We start from the raw sequence: 22,408 nt of genomic DNA, 5'->3' as shown, positions 1-22,408 counted from the left end.
ATGCCAGCTTTGCCCATCCCAGGTAATTCTGACAGGCACTTAGGCCAGAAACAGTTCAGCAATCTTGACTCCAAACAGACAATGGGCTGCGGATTGACTTGACGTGCCCACTTTTTGGGGAGTAACTTTCTGGAGTGCTGCTCGTCATGTTAGGAAGCTGTGGCGGTTTACTGGCCCGTGGGCCTGCTGTGCCTCTTTGTAAATTTTCACCTATATAAACTGAGAGGTGAAACAAAGGTCAGAACTAATAAAAGGCACATTCTTTGATGTGTCACCTTATTGCGAGGGAAAAGCACTGACTGCAGATACAAAATACTTACAACCTCTGTCCTGAAGGAAGACGTTTTTGATTTTTTTTCCCCGCTTCATAACCACTATCAAATTTCCTGTAAAACTTCACAAACCTTTTTTCGTTACTGGATGATCAAAATGTAGGAATTTTAATGATGGAGATTTGACTCAATTATTATTTACCCCATAGGAGAATTTCAGAAACTTTCCGGTCCCCTCCAGCTTTGCAATACTTTTTACATTTGACCTGAAATAAGTCGCAGGTCACTTGTGAATTTCAGGCAAATTTTATTTTATGCAGGAAATGTCTCCTTGCATCTATTAGATTAAAGTAAAACTGAAGAGTATGGAAACGTCCGGCAAAATCAGGGATGAATTGTCTGTTGCTGAGATCATGCAGAATGAATGTTGTTTTTAACTATGCATCAAGGATATGTAGCAAAATGAGTGGAGAAAACAACCCATAAACATAGATTTTTAAACAAAACCTAACAGAAGCTTCCTGAGAGCAGTCGCTAAGCTTTTTCGAAATCTGTTCTCAGGATGGGGGGGACACTGGCAAAGCCCCATTTATTTCCCGTCCCCAGTTGCCCTGAGAAGGTGATGGTGGTCCCAAGATGGTGCTAGGTAGGGAATTGCAGGATTTTGATCAGCAACAATCATGGGCGGGTAGTATATGTCCAAATCAAATGGTGTCTGACTTGGAGGGGAACTTCAAAATGATCGTGTTCCAATGATCTTGCTGCCCTTGTCCTTCTTGGTGGTCGAGGTCATGGGGCTGGGTGGTGCTGTTGAAGTAACTTTGGGGAGTTGCTGCAGTGCATCCTGTAGATAATACAGGCATGAAGCAACAGTGCTTCATGATGGAGGGAGTGGATATTGAGTCCAGTGGCAGTGTTGTCAATTAAGCAGACTGCTCTGTCCTGGATGGTGTCTAGCCTCTGGGTTGGTAATCCCATACCATAATGACTACACTACTGAACTCGTGTGCAATTGAGCCATACAGACCAGAAGAGTCTTAGGTTCAACAACAACAACAATTTGCATTTATCGAGCACTTTTAATATAGAAAAATGCCCCAAGCTGCTTCACAGAGCGTAATCAAAAAAAAAGACACTGAGACAAAGAAGGAGCTATTAGGAGGGGTGATTAAATCTTGGTCATGAAGGGATGAAAGTCTCCTCTCTCTGATAGGAGACTTGGTGGGGTAGTGGGTCAGACATTGACCTTTCACCCTCTGGGACCTGGGGTTAGTTCCAGCCCCAGACAGAGTATTAAAAGTCTCCTCTCTCTGATGGGGGACTGGGTGAGGCAGTGGGTCCGACACCATCCTTTCACTCTCTGGGACCTATGGTTAGCTCCAGACAAAGGGGATGGAGAGTTTGGAGATGGGTTTTAAGGAGCATTTTAAAGGGAGATAGAGGTTTCAATTTCTAGTCTGTACTGAGCTAGTTTATATTAGTCAGGGAGTGGCAGGGTGTTACAATTGGCCTTAATGTCATAGAGCTAGGGAGGGAAAACTGTATCAGGATCCCTGCTGCTGGAAAGTGCATGTTTGCAGATGTCAGGATCTGACTCAGCTCTGATGCACTCAATGAGCACATTGCCTTCCAACACTCACTGTCTGGGCTCCTATATAAAGAATGGCTATGGGGGTGAAGTTTAGGCAGCTACTGGCACCTGTGGAACTGTATCCCAGCATGAATCACTGCCTTCAGGAGAGGTGGGTGGGAGATCAAGAACTGTTCAAGCTTCATTGTCATGGTTTGTAATGTCATCTGAGTACTTCACTTATAATATGACTCATAACCCCCTTCCAGGTATTCATTATTCATTACAGCATATCAATACCTTGTGAATAGGAAAATAATTTTTTTCAATAAGCAACCTGTGTTCAGTTACAACTAATGAGAAATTCTTACAATGGAAACAATGCAGCTTTGAAATAGATAGCTATTGTAAAGCATCGTTTAACTGTAATAAACAATACAGTCATTGACAAAGAGCTCATATCAATGAACTATGGCTCAATCGTTAATGTGCTATCAAAGTGTAGTACAGATTGTGCCTGTGATTCTCCATGCTGTGATTTATGTTGATCCATCACAGGAAACATTGAATAGAGTCTTAGCTGCATCTCAACAGGGGAGAAGAGGGGGAGGAAGAAAAGTCAGCAACAAGAACAAATCATATTTATGTAGCATCTTTAACATAGGAAAAACATCCCAAGGTGCTTCACAGAGATAGGAACTTAGGAACAAGAATAGGCCATTTAGTCCCTCGAGCCTGTTCCGCCATTCAATGAGATCATGGCTGATCTATATCCTAACTCCATCTTCTCCTCTTCTATAACTAGAGAGGCAGAGGTATCTAGGGAGGGAATTTCAGAGCATGGGGCCTAGGTGGCTGAAGGCACGGTTACTGATGGTGGGGCTAAAGGAGAGGGCTGCATAAGAGACCAGAGACAGAAGGATGGAGAGTTTCAGTGGCAAAGGGGGGGTGAAGTGGGGAGAGATGTAGAGCTAGAGAAGGTTACAGAGATGACCAATCACCATGAAGGGATTTAAAAACAAAGATGAGAATTAGGAGACAAGTCAATCTGCATATTTACTAGCACCTGGTTACAAATCACTATCAGCAGAGGCTCACTCTCTATGGGCCAGGGAATTGTACACAACATGGGAGGAGGGCAAAAAGGACACAGGGAAAGATAAACACAAAAAATGAGTGGGTAGCGGGGGGGTCGGGAGTATTTTTGCCTTTTTAATATTTGTGGTCAAGATAAGGAATGTTGCTGCTGGAAAATTGAATATTGTTCACACTTGGCACACTGTATCAGTAGGAAACACACCGTTATTAGACGAAGTAGCAGCCAGATTCAAAGTAAACGCCATCTACTCTTCCCCAACAATGTACCAATACCCCAGTTGCACCAATATGAAGTTTTCAGTTTCCCACATGAGTGCTAGTTTTGCCCAACTGTGGCCTTGCCCACTATGCATGGGTTGAGACTGGCCAAATTAATTTCCCTTTGGACCCTTGCACCCAGCAGAGAGAGAAGCCAAATATCCAAATAGACTGTCCTGGATTCTCACTCAGTTTCTAGAGGTGAAGTGACAGTGTTCTAACACACCACCACCACCAAGTCTCAAGGAAATGTTCATTTTCATCGAGTAAATTCTTCCAATATTGTTCTCATTCCTCACTTCTCATGTTCATCTACTTTCACTTTCTCTTCACCACATTCTTTAAACTATGTTTATTGGGAAATCTTCGCAATGGAGGAGGAGAAGAAAACTGAAACAAGGCTGTTGCCAAAATAAACTCGTTGAGGATCATACAGTACCCCAGATTCACACAGAACAAATTGCAATGTACTACAGTGAAAGGCAAATTGCCAAGCGCTGGTATAGCAATTGAATGGAAACTGTGTGATATTAGCATAGGAATACTAAATGCTTTTGTATTTGCATGTTATTTTAATACTTTGGATAAAATAGGGGACAATAGAATTCCATACAAATGTGTTAAGTTTTTACGTATTCATTTCATGTGCTGCAAAAATCAGCCCAATGGTCCCCCCATCCTCCCTGTTGAGGCCAGGTACTCCTCAAGAAACCTGAAGCTCTCAGTACTCCTAACCATTCCAAAACATTCCAGCTGCAATTTTGTAGAAGCAGCTCTGGACATTTCAGTAAATGGCCAGTAAGTGTCTTCATGGGTATCCCTGGGCAATAGGCACTATGAGAAGAGAGTATATGCTGGGATTTAGATTAAAGGGGGCCCCTCCATTAAAATAATGCACTTCTATTCTTGCTGGCTGACAGTATTTCTCTCTCAATATATTTATAGTAGTAATAGATGGTCCTGGGTGTCCGTACGTGTGTCAATCTGGGATTGAAACAGATGCAGAATTAATCTGGGTTGAAAACAGATGCAGAATCAGCACCGCTCTCTCATTTTTTTAGGCTGCAGTTTCATTATATGTACTAATCTGAGACCAGTGCATACTTGTTTGCATCAATTGAATAACTGAAATTACAGGCCTAGAAATTCATTGGCGCCACGCCCGTTTTTCAGGTGCCTAAAGGGGCCTTAGTGTCCAGTATGACAGGCAGCAAGGGTACACATTCCGTGCCGGAAGTGCGCCGCCCACCATATTGGTAAAGGCAGAAAAAGAACCATCCAGGGACCGTACCTGAAACAGGCGTTAAGCCTTATGCATGTGCACATAAGAGGCCTAAAACCTATTTGAAGCCCCCTTTGCAAAATTGGTTTGCCCAAAATGTAGCCGGCGTCATTGTGTTCAGGAAAACATGGTCTCCATGTGGCCTGACCAGCGGTCCAAGGCTACCAGCAAAGATGTATGTTTGTTAAAAAATATTTACTTGAACGTGGAGCCAGGAGGAGTGGGAGTGCTGAAGATGGTTGCTGGCTCCCGCGTGGCCCCTTCCCGATCATTTACCCTCCTCTCCAGTTTGCCTCTTCCTTCCCTCCCTCCCCCCAGGAATTACCTGAGGGCCGCCAGTGGCGCAACGGCTCAAAATCCAATGCTGATTTTCCAGCGAGCTAAGTGGAGGTGGCTGCAGCTCGCTGGTCTCATTCAAATAAGACTCAAAGCCCAATATTGGTTGTGCCTTGAGCCTACCCCTTCCGGCAGAGGGAGCATTCCATGTGCCCAGTTCATGCTGTAGCTGGTTTTGCTGGACGTGACCATAACATTCTCACCAACTTGACGTGAACATTCAGTCGCATAACTGTGAAGTGCAAAGTGGAGTATAAGTACGGACACTTTGGGAGAACTCCTCACCAGTAATAGACATTGCTTACCTGGCTTCTGGTGTCACAATGCATCACAGTCTTCTGCTTTGCTACTCTGCACCTGAATTCAGGCAGGCTGAAGTTATACTACAAGTGATGCACAGTACAACACGTTTAAAACCATTTTCTGGTGGGAACTTTGCCCCTCTGACTACACCCTGCTCAGAAGTCAGATTGCCACTCTTGACTATCAAGTTTCACTTGTACTTTTACGTCAATGCGAACTGAAAACTACTATGCAATGACGCACAAGTGTCAAGACAGCTTTACTCTTTCACCTACATCTTACCATCTCTACCCTCACTTCTCTTGCTGCCTGTCTAAAAATAGTAAACTACAAACTTAAATAAACTAGACACGGTATATATTATAAAGAATAACAAGTGTCTGGCAGGGAGTTTGAGACACTAATTCAATCTTGGGGCTCTACTGATGTTTATGAAACGTCCAAACTTCACTCTCACACAGTTTATGACGTATTCAGAACTGCTTGATTGAATTAATGCAATGTAACTCACTGCCAGCCATCTGTTACCTTATATTTATTGCAACTAAACCCATTTAAAAGAAAAGATTTAAACCTGCTGTCCTGCATTTCCCAATACGTTTTCAATGTTACAGTGTGTCGTCTTCAATGACGCACTCCCTCTACTGCCCTGTCAGATCAAAGAATAGCGCATTCTGCACTAATAATATGATTTAAAGAGATCTTCAAAATGCTATTGTGCTGTTTTCTGTAGAGAGTCCGCTATATCACTCTTGACATCGCTGCAGGGTACAGTATAAAAACCAGAATGCCTAAACACCTTGCCCTTGTGTAATATTGTATTCATAGATTGGACATTTCACATTGAAAGAACTTGCCTTGATCAAAGGCAGATTGTTAAACTGAATAGCCTTAAAGACCACAGGCACGCCGTCTGTGCAGCATGAAATCTGGAACTCTCTCCCCCAAAAAGCTGTAGAGGCTAGGGCTCTATTGACAATTTCAAAACTGAGATTGATAGATTTTTGTTGGGCGAGGGTATTAAGCATTACGGAACCAAGGCGGATCGATAGAGTTTAGATACAGATCTTCCATGATCTAACTGAATGGCAGAACAGGCTGGAGGGGCTGAATGGCCTACTCCTGTTCCTCTGTTACTATGTCCTTAAAGTAAAAATGGATTCAAAGTGGTAACTGAAGGAGTAATATTAGGACTGACTATTTAAACTCTTAAAAGTCAGTGACTAGCTGGACTGTAGCTTACAACTAATTTGGAATATTTCTGCAACATGGGAGACAAACTACTCCAATGGCTCGTGGGTAAATGCACAATGTTGTATGATCTGGGGCTTGGCCCCCAGTCTGTGCTGATCTCAGCTGAGGCAGCAATCCAGATGTCGCAACTGCTGCTCAGTGCTGTTGAGTTAGAGAGCAGAAAAAATTGGGCAGGACTGTCTCTCCTCATTTGCTATCCAGGGAACCCTTCCTGGAAAGTGGACCTTTGTGGACGTCAGTTCAAGTTTATATGTAACGCCTTCCATAGTCCAATAGCCTGCGGACACTCACCATCTAGGCTCACCATATGAAGAATACCCACTTGGGCAAGCTACTGAACAGCCATGAACCTCCAGCCGGCGAAAGTCAGGAGAGGAGGAAAAGAAATTGGAAAAAAGTACAACAGCGTAGCTTTCCTGCTTAATGCCCAGAATAATTTTCTTCACTGTGTACTTTGACCAGAGAACCAGTCTGTGATCTGACTGGTGATGGAAAGCATACTTATTTCTTGACACTATAAAAATCCTTCAAGTCTGCAAAAATATTTACTGTTTGCTCCATTTTTATCCGTCCCTTTCGATCATACGGTAGTTGTTTATTGTTCCACATACAGCCAACCATTCAGCTAAAAGGGCAGGTGAGCAGGTCACGGGCTTGTCTGCAATTCTTGGCATCAGCTCTACTCCATTACTTAGCTGACTGGAAGCATCTTTCAGTAGCTGAAAGGGTGGATAAATGATCTGCAGAATTACATTTTACCAAAAGTAGAATTGGGGTCCAAAAGGGGGACTGCATTTTCAGGACTATCTGGTTGGCAAGCAGGATATTTATCTTTTCAGAAACTCATATGATGCATCAATCTTCTCAGGCAATGGCCAGTTTAGTGATATCAAGGATAGCAGCAGACACAAGCCCTGTGATTTGTACATTAAGCTCTGCAAAGTTTTAGTGCACCTGAGACACTAAAAGCCCCGATTTTAACTCCGGGCCCAAGTGTGGTGGGCCGAGGTGGGCGACAAACCCTTCGGCCCCCCGCAGCACAGAGCCTGCCAGATTTTAACTCCTGGGCCAAATTCTGAATGATGGAACTCGGACTCCCGCCTGAACCTGGCGGGAATCGTTACATTTCCGGTGGGCAGGAGCAGGATTTCGGGTGGTAGGTGTCTGTCGCTGGGGATCTCCGGCATACAGCCCCAATGCTGCCGAAAACCCGGCAGTTAAAATAGCAGCGGGCAGGAACGAGTCAGGCACGCAGTGGGCAGTGCACAACCACCATTTTAACCACTAGCCTGCCCCGTTCCTGGGACACAGCCCAATTGGGCCCTTGGGACACAAGAGTTTGTAGTAAATAATAAGATTAAATAGATAGTATGAACACGTTAAGCTATCTAGAAAACAAGATATACAGCTCAATTATTAAATATGGAAGGGATACATGTGATAAATCATTCACAGCCCACAGCCACTATAAAAGCTGTTTTATTGCAGCCAACGCCAGCAAGGAAGGTGTAACTCAGGATTAACCTTAGGCCGTATCTAAAAGATAGTTCACAGAGCTTAGGCATGCGTAACTTAAACCTGCGAAATAGTTATTAATACCTTGGGCGAGAGCTATCAAACTAGGCTGTAACGTAATTGGGGGTTCAGATCACGACATTAGGTGGAAGAGCAAAGTGCCAGGAGTTTACAAATGTTTACTGAACCGCAAGATTGCATTACAACCATTAACTCCTTCCCAGGGAATTGAGGATTATTTTAAAATACTTGCTTGACTTGCTTGCACTGGCTGTATTGTTGCTAACTGCCTGGGATTATGACAGGTAGATGGGGATTCTATTGATTTTATACATTTTTCTTCAACTCTTAGCCACATATAAGGGCCGATTTTAACCCCCTGCACCCAACGAGAACGGGGCACATGGAGGGTTAAGATAGAGGCGGTGTCTTGTTCTCCAGCTTGGCGCCACACTCAGGCCAACCATGACTCCCAGGTATCAGCTTGATGCGATTTTAAAATAGGCACAATGTAAGAATATCATTTCTTTGCATATTATTAAGTTATAGAAATTCAATGCCTTCCAAAAATGGCCACAATCCTGAAATTACATATAACGGACAGTAGAAGTTGTAGAACAATCACTGAAGCAGATTTTCCATTCATAAGTCATAGAATCATACAGCACAGAAGGAGGCCATTCAGCCCATCGTGCCTGTGCCGGTTCTTTGAAAGAGTTATCCAATTAGCCCCATTCCCCTGCTCTTTTTCCAAAGCCCTGCAAATGTTTCTGTTTCTTAGTATATATCCAATTCCCTTTTGAAAGTTACTATTGAATCTGCTTCCACCACCCTTTCAGGCAGAGCATTCCAGATCTTAACAACTCGATGTGTAAAAAATGCGCCATTCGTGTGTGTGTGTGTGTGTGTGTGTGGGGGGGAGCGGGGGGGGGAGCAGGGGGTGGGATGGGGCAGTTTTCAGGTCAGGCTGAGTTCCAGGAACCATCCGACTCAAAAAACATCACTACAACATCACCATATTTAGCTGCTGTAGCAAGTTTGCACTGCAGCAGACCCAGTCAAATTCAACCTTTATTACAAATTTTGTTCTGAAAATGCATCGTGACAGGCACTGATGTGACAAAATCACCACTTCACCAGTTGCATTGTCGCGCTCTCCCTCCTTTACGGACCTGTAACGGGAATGACTCTTTCAAAAATACTGTGTGGTACAAAAAAAACCTGACAAGAAAAACACCATCTGCAAATGCTGCTGAAGGACTGCAGCTGTTTTGAAAATAAGGCTATTAATCTCAGACAAGAGGAGTTTCTATTCAAACTCCAGTGTAAAAAGTTAGACATCGTGCAATCCTGGATACCAGATTTGGATCAAAAATGGATTACGGATCTAAGTGTCGAGACTTCTGTGTGTCCATTCTGGCCTGATCTGAATATCAATTGTAGAACGAACGCACTGTGTGACATGCTAAATGAGTCGATTTGTCGACCACTGCTCTCTAATAATAAACCTATTAAAGCAAAGGGCAGCAGATAAATATTTGGTTTAACTCTCAGCTGTGCCCAGATTCGAGAGGCCAGCTGCTGTCTGATGTTGTACTTTGTGAAATTCATTTCAGTTCACAACTCACTTCTTCAACTCAGCAAGTGGCCGCACCTCCAAAAGATGTTGGTTGCCATCTTTTCTTTCACAGGTGGCAAGTTAGATATAAAAGGTACAGCTAAGTGCCCTTTAAGTGCCTGTAAACAGATTTTAAATTTTGATCTTACAAACATTGCGAGACTAACGAGATGGTTTTCATATTGAAATAAATATCAGTGGAGGCAGCAAAGTGTTTGTTTGCTCTCTTCGCACTCCCCCCGCCTTTTCTCTGGAAGGGCATAGTTCAGATGTGGATTCCTTCAAGACTAAACAGTGCAATAATCAAGAAGGGAAAAATAAAGTACATATATAAGCAAAAAGAGACGAATAAACTCTCCCCGTTTTAGTTTGGCAATTCGCATTGTCTCTGTCCACACAGCCAGTCTGAAAATGTACCACCCATTATAAGCCGTGTGTCCAAGTAAACTTCAGGCAGTTTAACAGACTGACAATGGAGTGTGTACCTGGGCAAAGTGCGGATGTGCATTTCTATGGCCCATGGAAAGTGGTGCTTGTGTATAATATAAAGAAACAGAAAATGTGAATTAGATGGGGCAGCATTGCGCAAAGGCCTACATCTCTTCATGAAATGGAGCTGCTGAGAAACAGCATCACAGGAACTAACCTAATGTGGGTGTTTAGGACACACTCGACCAGGACTACATTGCTGTTGTTCACCAAGAAAGTTCCATTAAAAGGCAGGGAAACCAGTAATAGCACCACAAAAAAAAGACAAAGTATATTTATCGTCCTTTTTTTTGTGTTCTCAGGGATGTGAAACCTGGCACTTTGTACACATATCAGGTGGTCGTTGCCGTGGGCTCTGATGAAAGTGAACCTTCCCCAGAACTGAAACACATACATGGAGCTGCTTACTGTGGAGATGGATTGATCCAAAGGTAAGTTTACTTAAAGTAAGCCAAACTCTGGGTGGCCTCATTTTAAACTGTGGTTGGGCTTTATTTTCCAAATGTAAGAATTCAAATGGGCTCCCTTGATGGACCAGTTGGTAAAATCACTTCCCACTGAGGCAGTAGGCCAGAATGTCCCAAATTTAATCCCTGGCCTGTGCAGGGAGATCTCAGGCAGGTCAACAATAGAGGCAATACAATTGGCCTTTGCCCGTTTCAGATCTGGACTCCTACATTCGTTTAGATTTGCGGATTGCAAACTCCGACTAATATTTCTGGGTCTCGAGCTACCTAACTGTCTTACTAAAAGGGGGTTTAAAGACTGTGTGCAAGTAAACTACAAGCAGTTTACAGACATGACAATGGAGTCTGTACTTGGGTAAAGTGCGGATGTGCATTTCTATGGCCCATGGAAAGTGGTGCTCCAAAAAAGGCTCCCCGAGCATCACTAAATGTTTTTTGTGGAGTTGGAAGTTGCAGGAATGCTCCTTCTGGCTCCACAGAACAACTTTGGCCCCCTCCCAATCACCTCCCCTACTCTGGACTTACCTGTGGGCTTAGCTCAAGCTGAAATTTGTTAGGCCCCAATAGGTCAGCTGCCTCTGGGCGCCTGGTTTGCGGCCACAGATTGCAGAATTATGATGATGAGGCCCGAGGATGAATTTAGTTTGGTCCTTGGGTCTCTCAGTCCTGGCACGCCGTCACTGCCCATCACCGGAATTGCGCCCAGTTGGGGGCGCTAATAAAATTAAGTCCCCAGGTTCCCTCCCCCGACTCCCCCTCCGGTAATCAGTGCAGATGTATCCTCGTTGTAGAGACCCTAATGATATAGTACCTGCTCGATGCGGTGCTGAGTTAAATTGGCCATTTCTACTGCAATGGAGAGGCAACAGTGCTCTGCACAAAACAAGTGCCCCAATACAATTTTCACAGGCAGCTTTCCTCTCAATATTTTCCTTTGATTGAAAAGGCGAGACAGACAGGTCTTTACAACACAAGAGAATAACATAGCAGTATATGAGAAAAGTAAATACATGGGCCACTGTGAGGTGGTGGCTGGCACGAAGGATAATGAATATAAAACCACCTCTTCTAAAAGGCAAGCCTAGACTGGCAAGAGCAGCACTAACTATCACTTTTAGGGCTGTCACAAGGAAAGTTTTGGCATGTGCAGTATAAATAGGAATATTAGTTAAATAACCGTGTACTTCAATATATGAATCAGGTGATCCTTGGTGTCACAGCTTCCAAAACCCAGGGGCAGAAATAGTTTACTTATCCTACCCTGACAAAGTTTATCTTAAGATAGTGTTGAAGTGATGGAACACAGAATATCTGGGAAATGAAAAGACTCCTGGATTTGAACACTTACGGTGATTAACTGTTTACCGGTTACAGTCATTGGATATTTATCCAATTTCCAGTTATCTTTGCCCATAGCTACTACCCCCCCAAACCACCCCCCCCAAAAAGAAATACGTAGGGTCAACATAACCAATTCCTTCATTTGTAAGCTGTTGCTCAATCTAACAATCTCAAGTTCCCAGCAGGTTACTTCTTCAAAGTTAGTAATTGCTTTTCAAATCATTTCCCAATATTGGCACAAAGTCTTTTACATTATAACCAGATTTATTTTTTTCCCTAACATACAGAAGTCTGTCTAAAAAATTGACTTCCATTAACCATCTCTGCTAAATAGTTTTGTGTCTTAGCTAAACAGACCTGGAGAGAACAGCCAATATATTCCATTCATTTCATAGCAAGAAATGTGTAATCCAGGCTGCTTTATTTCTACAAATCCAGAGCTTATTTCTTGAACATTTAAATGCCGTCCAAATAAATAGGTACCATAATATTTTAAGCCGTATCTTACAACTGTTTAGGATCATAATAAAACCCAAATATTCCTGAGTTAAGCTCACATGGCAGGAACAGCCACATGAATCTAACCACGGCTCGTCACAATTTACTCAACAGCTAACTGAGAAGATGTAACCGAGAAAGTTACACATCTTAACTTCTGGGTGTAAACTTATAAACCCCTTCACTAGGTCCAGATCAGAGATTCAGACTCAAAGAAATAAATACTCAAATAAAAATAAATACTGTTAGGGGATTCATGAGAATGGGAGAGCTATAAAAACAAAGTGGGTTTCTGGTGAGTATTATATTATTCGATGTTCAGTGAGTGTTAACGGGGAAATGTAATCAATGAAGAATGCTTGGCAAACCTGGATATTCATAATGTCGTTCGTGTCACTTGAAAAAACTTAAAACTGCACCACAGCAGATTGCATCTGTTGAAGGGCAAACTTTCCCAGAGCAGAATACGGCAGATAAAACCTGTTGAATGGGCTGTTCCAGGCTGTTCCAGGATCTTAAAGACAAGGAATGCGGCACTGAGGAATCTAATTTGATTAGTTTGGTATTCATCTCCAGCTTGATAATTATAGGACAATAGAACACTCTCAGAGGATCATAAGACATTAATCAAATCATAGGGTTCATAACTATTAGAGGATAACTCAACTGGTTTATTCATCAACTAACCGCTGAGTTTAGAGTAATGCTATATATATATATATATATCTCTATATACGCGCACGCACACACACACATCTCTATCTATATGACTGCAATATGGGTAAGATACCATAGTTTGCCAGCATCCATTGAACAGTAAGACAATAAAAGTCAGCACGGGAGGGGAGGGGGAGAAAGGATTATTATTAATTAAAACATTATTATGAATGTTCTATAGTGTTATAATACCATTTTACCCTGAAGAAGGCAGGGACTGCTGCAGACCTTAACATATGGAATGTTGACAGTAATGTCTGATCACTGAAGAATGCAGCCTTCATCTACTGAGACAATTTTGGCTCCAATTAGAAATTTCTTTGGCTTCAGGAGCCAAACAAGGGGTTGCTGAATCGGCAACAAATCAATAAAATTTGACTGATTGTGGAACCAAGTTCCTCTTCAGTTCAGAGTCAAAGCCACTCAAAAGCCTCATGCTAATCTCCCGGACGTATTTGCCAGGAAAACAAACAATAATAGGAGTGTTTTGGCGGACAGTTTAAATAACCATTCACATGTAGGGCTGTTGCACGAATCATATTTTTAGTTTAAGACACTTGCTGTAAAATGCGAGTTAATCAGAGGCAAATACATTGGCACCAAATAACAAGTGAATCAGTTCCACAGTAGCTGGATACTTCGGCATTGGCACCCAGTTAGCCTTAGCCATGGTTCACTTTGCCCACAGTGCTCGTCAAGTACATTGGTAGGATTTATTCACAGCTGGAACCTTGTAGGAAATGCTCAGAGAATTGTGCAAAAACCAGTGAACAACGAGCAAGCGATGTCTCAAAAGAGTGGGATGCAATAATTAAACCCGCAGAGAACGTCAGAGGAATTGTGGATATCAACAGCTTTCATTATCATTCATATTCAATAATTACTCATATTCATTCTGTGCTATGATTCCAGGAATTTGGGAGAAGAATGTGATGACAAGAACAAAATGAATGGCGATGGCTGCTCTAGTTTATGTCGCCAGGAACCATCTTTCAACTGTGTGGGTAGGTATCCTGTCACGTAAGCCTTTGCTGGGTTAATGAGAACACACTCCTTTTATTTATTTACAAATCTCAAATTGTTTGGTGGCTCAATTCGTTCAAATAGGTTCTTAGCGTATAGGAAAGTTTTTTAGATGCAAGTGATAAATACCGGCAATTATTTGAGAGTCAGGTCTGCTGAGAAGCAACTATGACTACTGTAGTTCTTTGATTCAAAATGGACTGAATACAACATAGTGCCATCATTCCATTTCTCACAGTATCTATCCATCACACCCTGGCAAAAAGTCTGTATGACATTTAATATATCCTAGAGCATAAGCAGATTTGGTATAAAAACCTACAAGGCTTTTGTTGTAATTTTATATTATGAAAGGAAGTAATGTTGGGGGGAAGAAACCTATATTTTTACAGAAGGAAACATAGTGGGTTAAAAAGGTAGAAACAAAACAAGCTCCTTAAAAGATGATCAATCTAATTGGTTATTGGAGTATGTTTAGATCTCTGGTATTATGCAATATCATTGTCAACAAAATTAAATGTATCCATGCATTTGTGTTTAAGCTTACTAGGCAACATATTGATTATATACAAAGGATTATAATGTGGAAAGTTAAAGCTTTCTATTTCTACCCATAGCACTTTGCTCCCTTTACTTTTCCTGATGGAATTGGTTTCCTCTGAATCAACAGTGCGTCCACAATTCAAAGGCAGATATTGCTATAATCCAATTGTCTTTTGTTTTTCATCTCCCTCTAATCAAATCACATCTAATTAATATGTTCTGACAAGCTTTACATTGAAAACTCAGTTGGGCTGCTTAACCTGACATTTCCATAACATGAGCCAGCAGTCTCCTTTTGAATCCTCTTTACTTTTGGTGATTCTTGACCAAACATCATGAAGGAGTAGATTCCACTTGTTTCTATCAGTAGCTACATCTCTCATGTGTGTGCATCGTAATCCATTCCTAGACCAAACATTTCTCGAGTTTCTCCAAAATAACACAATGTCCAAATCCAAAACTGATTCAAAGACTTTTACGTCAATGCAATATGATGTTTTTTTAATCACCAGCAATTTAGTCAAGCATCTTGACCTAGAAAGATGGATTAACCTGAAGCACACTAATCATTTACCGCTCCGTTCTGCTTTTGGCAGCCATGGTGTTTTTTGACCAATAGAATTAAAGATTTTTAATCAGTGTTTGCTTTTACACATTAATTTAGTGACGCCTTCCTCTTTTTTACAAAAGTTAAGTGCTTCACTCCTGAGATTGATAGACATCAAGTCCATTCACAAACAGCCAATTCAACTTTCTACACTTACACAAGATATCACACTTGATTTCCTGTGTGGGAAAGACCTTCAAGTCATGAGTGCAATCGGATCTTTCCTCCTTTACTCTTCTCAGGTTAGGAAGGTCTTTTACATGAAAGAAAGAACTTCTGTGTGTTCTGCCAATTAAGTGATGTTCATTTAATCTACAAGTCTTTTATGTGGTTAGGACTGTGTGCCAAGGGTACACTGATCAGTGATTTAAAAATAAAACTGGAATTCTCATTTTATGTCTGCCAATTTTCTTCTCTCTTCTCCTGAGAGGTTCCAAAGGCAACAGCTGCTTTCTGCTACCTCACTAAAGTCACCATTCTTTATGTACGAGCCTAGATAGCAAGTGTCAAAAGAGTATTCAATGGTGGAGCATCATCACCAAACCCAATCTTGTCTTTGTGTCTCACGCATGCCCGATTTCTAGGACTGGGGGGGTCACTGGATAACAATTAGGAGCAGGATCCTTGGTTGATTTTTCTCTTCGACTAACTCGGGGGCATTAAGACCAATTGTAGTGAGCTTACCACTCCCCAGATGAGATCACCTAACTCAGGGCGGACTGGGGATTAAAGCTGAGGCCTACCTGGTCTGCATGGCTCAGTCCTGTACTGTGCAGGGCACCTATTAATTAATTGATATTAATTTAGTGCTTATTTTTATTAACATTGCAGTTGATGTTGAAAATATCAGCAATACCCATCTATTATTAACGTTAGAACATACAATATATCAACTGTCCCCTCACACTCTTAGTAAGAACCAGGACATTATGGCCCAGTTGTACAACAGTGTTCCTACTGATGGATGATCCAAATTCTGTATCCAACTTTCTGAGTTTTAATCATTGAGACCACAAGATGATATTGGCGGTACTTGGGTATCTTCATATTCAGAGTTGTAGAACTCAGAGAAATTGAGCTTGCTCAGTGGTAATAATGAGCCCACATCATGAAACAAACTAGAAAAAATATTGACCTAGAAAGATAGAGAATGTACATGAAACTTTGGTTAGGAAATAGCTAGGGATCATGAACAAAACACATAGAATACCCACTGAAAGGCAAAAAAGCAAATTATATTTCGGAGTTTCAAATGACCCCCTCGGACTCGTTATTGAATTGCTTTTATATCGTTAAAAAAAAAACTCCAGTGTTTACAAATACCAGACTGGTTCAGCATTTACTGCTCTCAGCTTGTGTATTCTCCTGTAACACTACGGGGGAATTTTAACCCCCAAGGACGAGTGGGATGGGGGTGAGTGGGAGGATAAAAATCTTAAAATTCGCAAACCTACCTCCACATCTGGTTTTAACGGAGGTGGGTCAGGGGGGCAGCGATCAATCTGCTCTCAGGAGGCGGGTCGGTCACTAAAATCTTTTAAGGAGGTAGCGTTTCTCCATTTGAAGTCAACTTTTATTTTTAACACATGGAGGCCGGGATTCCCGGGCCGTGGGAGTCCCGGCAGGTAAAAGGAGAAGAGAAGGTCTGGATCTATGAGCTAAGTGCCTTTACTGCACTGCTTGTGGGCCAGGAGGAGCAGGAGTGCTGTTCCCTGGCCCACCAAGCTTACCCACACGATCAGACCCCTGTGATCGGCACCTGCCCCCTCCCCACCCGATATCTGACACCCCCCGCGATGACCGACTCCCCATGATTCAAACCCCGACGGCCCCGATCACTTCCGGCTGCTTTCCCGCCCAACAGGCAGCCAGCCTGTCAATCTGGCTGGCTATCAGGCACGAAACCTGTTGAAATTTTTTTTTAAACGTCCTGTCGTTAAATTCTGCAGGAAAACCATACTTCCGGGTTTCCTGTCCGAAAATCCTCCCCCTCCCCCCTCCGCTGTCTTCCTGGGATCTGAATAAATATCAGGGCCTACCTGTGAGAGCAGTGATATTATAATAAAGGGATAGAAGGCTGCAATAAAACAGCAATTTAATTTAAAAAATGCTTACACACATTTTTAATCACTGTACACAAGCATTATTTTTGTCCAATGCACATTAGAGGTGGCACAAAATCTGAAGCACACAGAAAGCTACTTAAGTACAAGGCTTGCCTGACAGTCACATGAAAATCAACTACAAGTTCGTTTTGAAAACAGGAAGAGAGAGGATGAGGGACTTCCACCAGCACTCGAGACTTAGTGAACTCTGCAGTGCTCCTCTGATTTAAAACAGATTGTATAAATAGGAGTTATTACTGATACAAATAGGTAAATGAGAGTATTTAACACAAGGATGACTGGTTACATAGATAAGTCTGCATCCTGCAAACCTGTTTCCTGTCATGCAGTAGACTTTAATGGTCTATGTTTAGCACACGGGCGCCTTTTCACAGCAGGTGACTGAATTGCACTTTCACTTTAGCGAGGGGCAAATTCTCTTGGTACCATTCAACACTGCATCAAGCAGTTCAGTGAGGGGATATACTTTGTTCCATTTTAGGGGGAAAATACGAGTCTAAAACTGTTTTCCTCGCTCTACTCACCCCAACATTAACAAACAGAAGAAAATATTCCCTCGTGGGTTTACTGTTTTACTCAATGTACATAAAAATTGACTAAAAGCTGGAGAGAAAGGAACAGATCTCGCAGCTTCAGCTGCTGAATTGGGGCAGACTGATTTTGCAGTTAAATTTCAAATCCTTTCAAATTGTTCCTACCTCAGAGCAGGTTTCATGAACGTTAAAACATTCCACAAATCTAAAAATGTCAGTCCAAAGACTCCTTACAAGAGTTGAGGACACCGATTTGCAGTTTTTATGGAAAAATAGACAGAATTATGAATACAATCCCCAAAACACCGGTAAAAATCCTGTAATCCTTTGTAATAAAAATGGAATTTGACTTATTCCTTCACCATAAAAAACAGGGGCCCCGGGGATACACCAAGTCTGAAATGCTAAATGTGATTTCTCGCACCACTCAATCAGTGGGATTAACATCTTATTGTATTTTAATGGTACACAGTTTAAAGATTAAATTTATTTCATCACAACACAATGAGCTGTAAATTCTTCTGATTAAGAAGTGTGGAAAAAAACAAATAAAGTATGGAAGGAAACTCTAAATTTGCACTTGGATGTGTAGATACCAGAACAGCGCATCAAGTTAATTAAAAGCATATAAATAATATTGCAGTATTAGCTTATTTGAATACACATGGTGATACGCACACTATAATAACACACCCCTGATTTTAGATGTTTGTCCCTGATTTTTGGGCCTGTGACCTTGATTCCCCTGCTTTGCAGAGCGAGAGGTATGGCAAGGAGTAGGAACTGAAAGCTAATGGGCAGGCAGTTTGTTTTTGTTAAGGATTACTAGAATTAATTTATTTTTGGCGGTGTTTCTGCAATAGAACAAGTTTTTTTTTTAAATTTTAATTGTAATTTTACTTTCCAGTAATACTTTCATAACATCCTTTCCCAGGTTATTGATTTTTTTTTTGGAAAGGCAGATTTTTAGATTCTTCCAAAAAGAAAACAAGCCCTTCATGGTTTAGAGCAAAGGCTCCAAATAAAAGGAGTGTGTAAAACAGCAGGGACTGAAATAAAGCAATTCATAGGATTCTTTGTTTTCTTGAACTGTTTTTTTGTCTTGTTTCTGCAGATGAACCAAGCAGGTGTTATTTTCATGATGGCGATGGTGTGTGTGAAGATTTTGAGAAAATGACTAGCGTGCGGGACTGTGGTCTCTATACACCCAACGGTTTTATGGATCAGTGGGCCAACAATGTCACTGTCTCGCACCATGATGATCAGTACTGCCCTGGGTGGGTGATAATTGGTCACCCAGCTGCAACAAAGGTAAGGAAAATTTCAAATCGTACTATTGTACCTTGCAAACATAGCCTAGAACCAACTGTTGGTGATAGCAGCAGACCAAATGCTTAACGCGTTCATTAAGACATCCCTCTGTCTGTTGTTTTGACACAGGCACAAATCTGGTTTATTTTAAATGGCTTTGTGCTTCTGCTAAAATAGCAGAGAAAAGGTTGTCACACAAACGTGCTGAACACATGCAGCCCTTTGAAGGACTAACTGAAACAAAGGCAAAGGTCGCAGGTCAAATATTAGCTGACTATTAGTACAAAGAAGCAACAAATGTGTGTTTTAATTTCCGAATTCCAGTATTAGAAGTCTTTTTTTCTTTTTAGAACTGCTATTCATGACAATATTGGGTTCTGTTCAAAATGAAATGATATCACCAGTTCCATGAAATCATATTGCTGCATTATCTGTAGTCCTTCAACTTTTTTTGACATTTATGTTTCTGTATGTAACCTAGTAGCACTGAGTAACAGAACAAGATAGTTGTCAGTCATTTCCTCTCCTCCATACATTTAGACGGTGAGTGACTAGATAAGTGTTTCTTTGTAAAATCATGGGCTTTCATTTTGACTTTGTGCGATAGTTTCAAAACGGGTGATAGCGAATCGGCAGCCCGTTTTACATCTCTCCTGATTTTTATTTCCATTGATTCTATAAGAGCAGGGGAATGGAACTAATTGAATAGCTCTTTCAAAGAGCTGGCACAGGCACGATGAGCCGAATGGCCTCTTTCTGTGCTGTAAGATTCTAAGATCCTGTGAAGTCAATGGAAATAAAAATTGGGAGAGATGTATGATGGGCTGCCGTTTCGTTATCACCCATTTTACACTGCAGAAAAGTCAAAATTACCCGCAAGGAGTGATTTTTGCAATTGAATAATGCTTGATTCCAATATGTAGATAAAAGCCTTGATTCAGAAGTTTGGTTTGATATTGGCCACTTTTATCAATCCGAAAGGCAGAGCTGGACTCATCATGCATTTGTAACAAGATAAAACACACTAGGAGAATTTTGGTATTTTCTATCCAAATAATTTCTATTGTCAGGCTATCCCAGGCCAATAATGGATACTGCTATTTTTACTACCTTTGTTACACTGAGCCTCCCTACTTTGTCTGCAACAGTTTCTCCCTCCTGTGTTCATTTCCTTTGTTATGAATCGTTTCCCTGTTTGGTTATTCTGATTATCCCTGCTACTGTCCTCCTGCTGAGTGCTGAAAGAAGAATGCCGTTTTTAATGTGAATCAAATGCTATCCTTCCTGATTGCACCTCCTTGCTGGTGCTCACTAGGTGACCTCTGCATACAGCAGAAATACACTGAGCATGCTATAATCAGGGCTCAGTCTCCTGAAACAAGCCCTTAAAATGGTTAGTTTAACTTTATCCTTTTAACAAAGCAGTGAGGGAAACCAATTCTGCCCAACATACTGTAGCACCTTTCATGCAGCACAGTGCTTCACAGTGTTTTGCAATGAATCAATTGCATCATTTTTTAGGCACTGGTAGTGCAAGGGGGGTATCAACCTAATGGATCGCCTTTTACCTCCTAAAGTAAGACATGATTTCTATTGTATCTAGGAACATAGGAACAGGAGTAGGCCATTCAGCCCCTCGTGCCTGCTCCGTCATTTGATAAGATCATGGCTGATCTGTGATCTAACTCCATATACCTGCCTTTGGCCCATATCCCTTAATACCTTTGGTTGCCAAAAAGCTATCTATCTCAGATTTAAATTTAGCAATTGAGCTAGTATCAATTGCCGTTTGCAGAAGAGAGTTCCAAACTTCTACAACCCTTTGTGTGTAGAAGTCTGGCTTTTAAATTTGAGTTCACTGACTCCAGATATTACCATTGTGATCACATTATGGTGATAATATTGCCACATCATAATGCTTCTGTTGATATTAAACATTATCCTCAGAAGTTAAGAAGATGGTCCTGCCTTCAATGCCACATTCAAGAGGTCCTTGATATACTGGCTCTCCATGACTAAGTCAAGGTTACATATTTCAGTTAAGTCATTAGAATGGAAGATTTGAGCTAAGGGTATTTATATTCTATCGTGAAAGATAGCCACTGATGTCACCTACTCAGAAAGGGTTCATGCAACTTTCAAAACCTTCAAAAGCATTTGGGCCTGTTTCTTTCTGAGAATATAGTGCACTGAAATGAACGCACTACTGAAATTACCTGGTACATTTTCAAACTTCATGGCCACAATTCATTGAGAATAAATCAAGTTCCAGAAAATTAATGTTCCATGGCTATAGCAGAATGGCCTTCTTGCTGCTCACAATAAACTCACGTATGAAAAAATATGCCAACCCATCCTATCGTTACATTTTTAGTAAGGTGTGCAGTGCTTTCTATTCTTTCTGGAATAATATCATCAATTTCTTGGTCGTGATGCAACAATAAAAATGCCTCTGCATGTTCTAGGCCACTGATGAGCTAGTTCTCAGGGCTACCATGGGCATAATAATGAGTACAATTATAGACACCACAAGTGTTCTTTCCATAGTGCACTACCATCTAACATAGCAATTCCAATTTATACATCACTAGGTTGGGATAGCTAGGACTCAGTGAATAGGTAAGCATTGAATGAACAGTAAATTCAAATGACTATGATAATATACTTGTTAGCACTCACCACAACTAATTTGTCTTGGTATTGGTACTTTGTTCTTTTCAGTGGGCTTTAATACTTTGAATACTATCTAAGCCAACTGAAATCAGAAAGAACTAATCAAGATTATAGCACTGTGCCTCTTCCTCCTTCTCATTCAGAATCCCAAATATTAGATCCATTAGCTGACACAAAGGGCATGATTTTAACATTGAAAAATGGATGGGTCGGGGGCAGGGGGACATTCAAACTCGCGACCATTTCAGACCCACCCCCAACCTGCCCATTTCCGGTTTTCACCGGGGCGGGACGAGGGGCGGGCGACCAACCCATTCCCAGGAGGCAGGTTGGTGACTAAAACCTTTCAAGAGGCTGCAAGCCTCCATTTTTACTGAATTTGCAATTTCAACCCATGGGGGCCGGGATTCCCGGGCCTTCTCCTACACGCCACGTGAAAGGAGGCGAGAAGGCCCAAAACAGCAGGTAAGCGCCTGTCTGGCATAGCTTGTGGGCCCAGAGGAGCAGGAGTGTTTTCCCCAGGGCCCAACAAGCCTACCTGCAACAACCCCCCAATGATCACAGAGCCCCCCGC

At 41.7% G+C, this 22,408-nt stretch overlaps 1 protein-coding gene across 1 annotated transcript in view; it reads left to right on the top strand.

Annotated features, from left to right (window-relative positions):
- LOC137300497 (pappalysin-1-like) overlaps nucleotides 1-22,408 on the top strand; it is a 249,366-nt gene that overhangs the window by 73,240 nt on the left and 153,718 nt on the right. Inside the window, exons 8-10 of the mRNA XM_067969581.1 lie at nucleotides 10,298-10,426; nucleotides 13,931-14,022; nucleotides 18,965-19,161. Of these exons, the coding sequence (XP_067825682.1) occupies nucleotides 10,298-10,426; nucleotides 13,931-14,022; nucleotides 18,965-19,161 (418 nt within the window). The remainder of the gene's footprint in view (nucleotides 1-10,297; nucleotides 10,427-13,930; nucleotides 14,023-18,964; nucleotides 19,162-22,408) is intronic.

Source organism: Heptranchias perlo, chromosome 31, assembly GCF_035084215.1.
Source record: "Heptranchias perlo isolate sHepPer1 chromosome 31, sHepPer1.hap1, whole genome shotgun sequence".
NCBI lineage: Eukaryota > Metazoa > Chordata > Chondrichthyes > Hexanchiformes > Hexanchidae > Heptranchias > Heptranchias perlo.
This window is presented reverse-complemented; position numbering and strand designations above follow the sequence as displayed.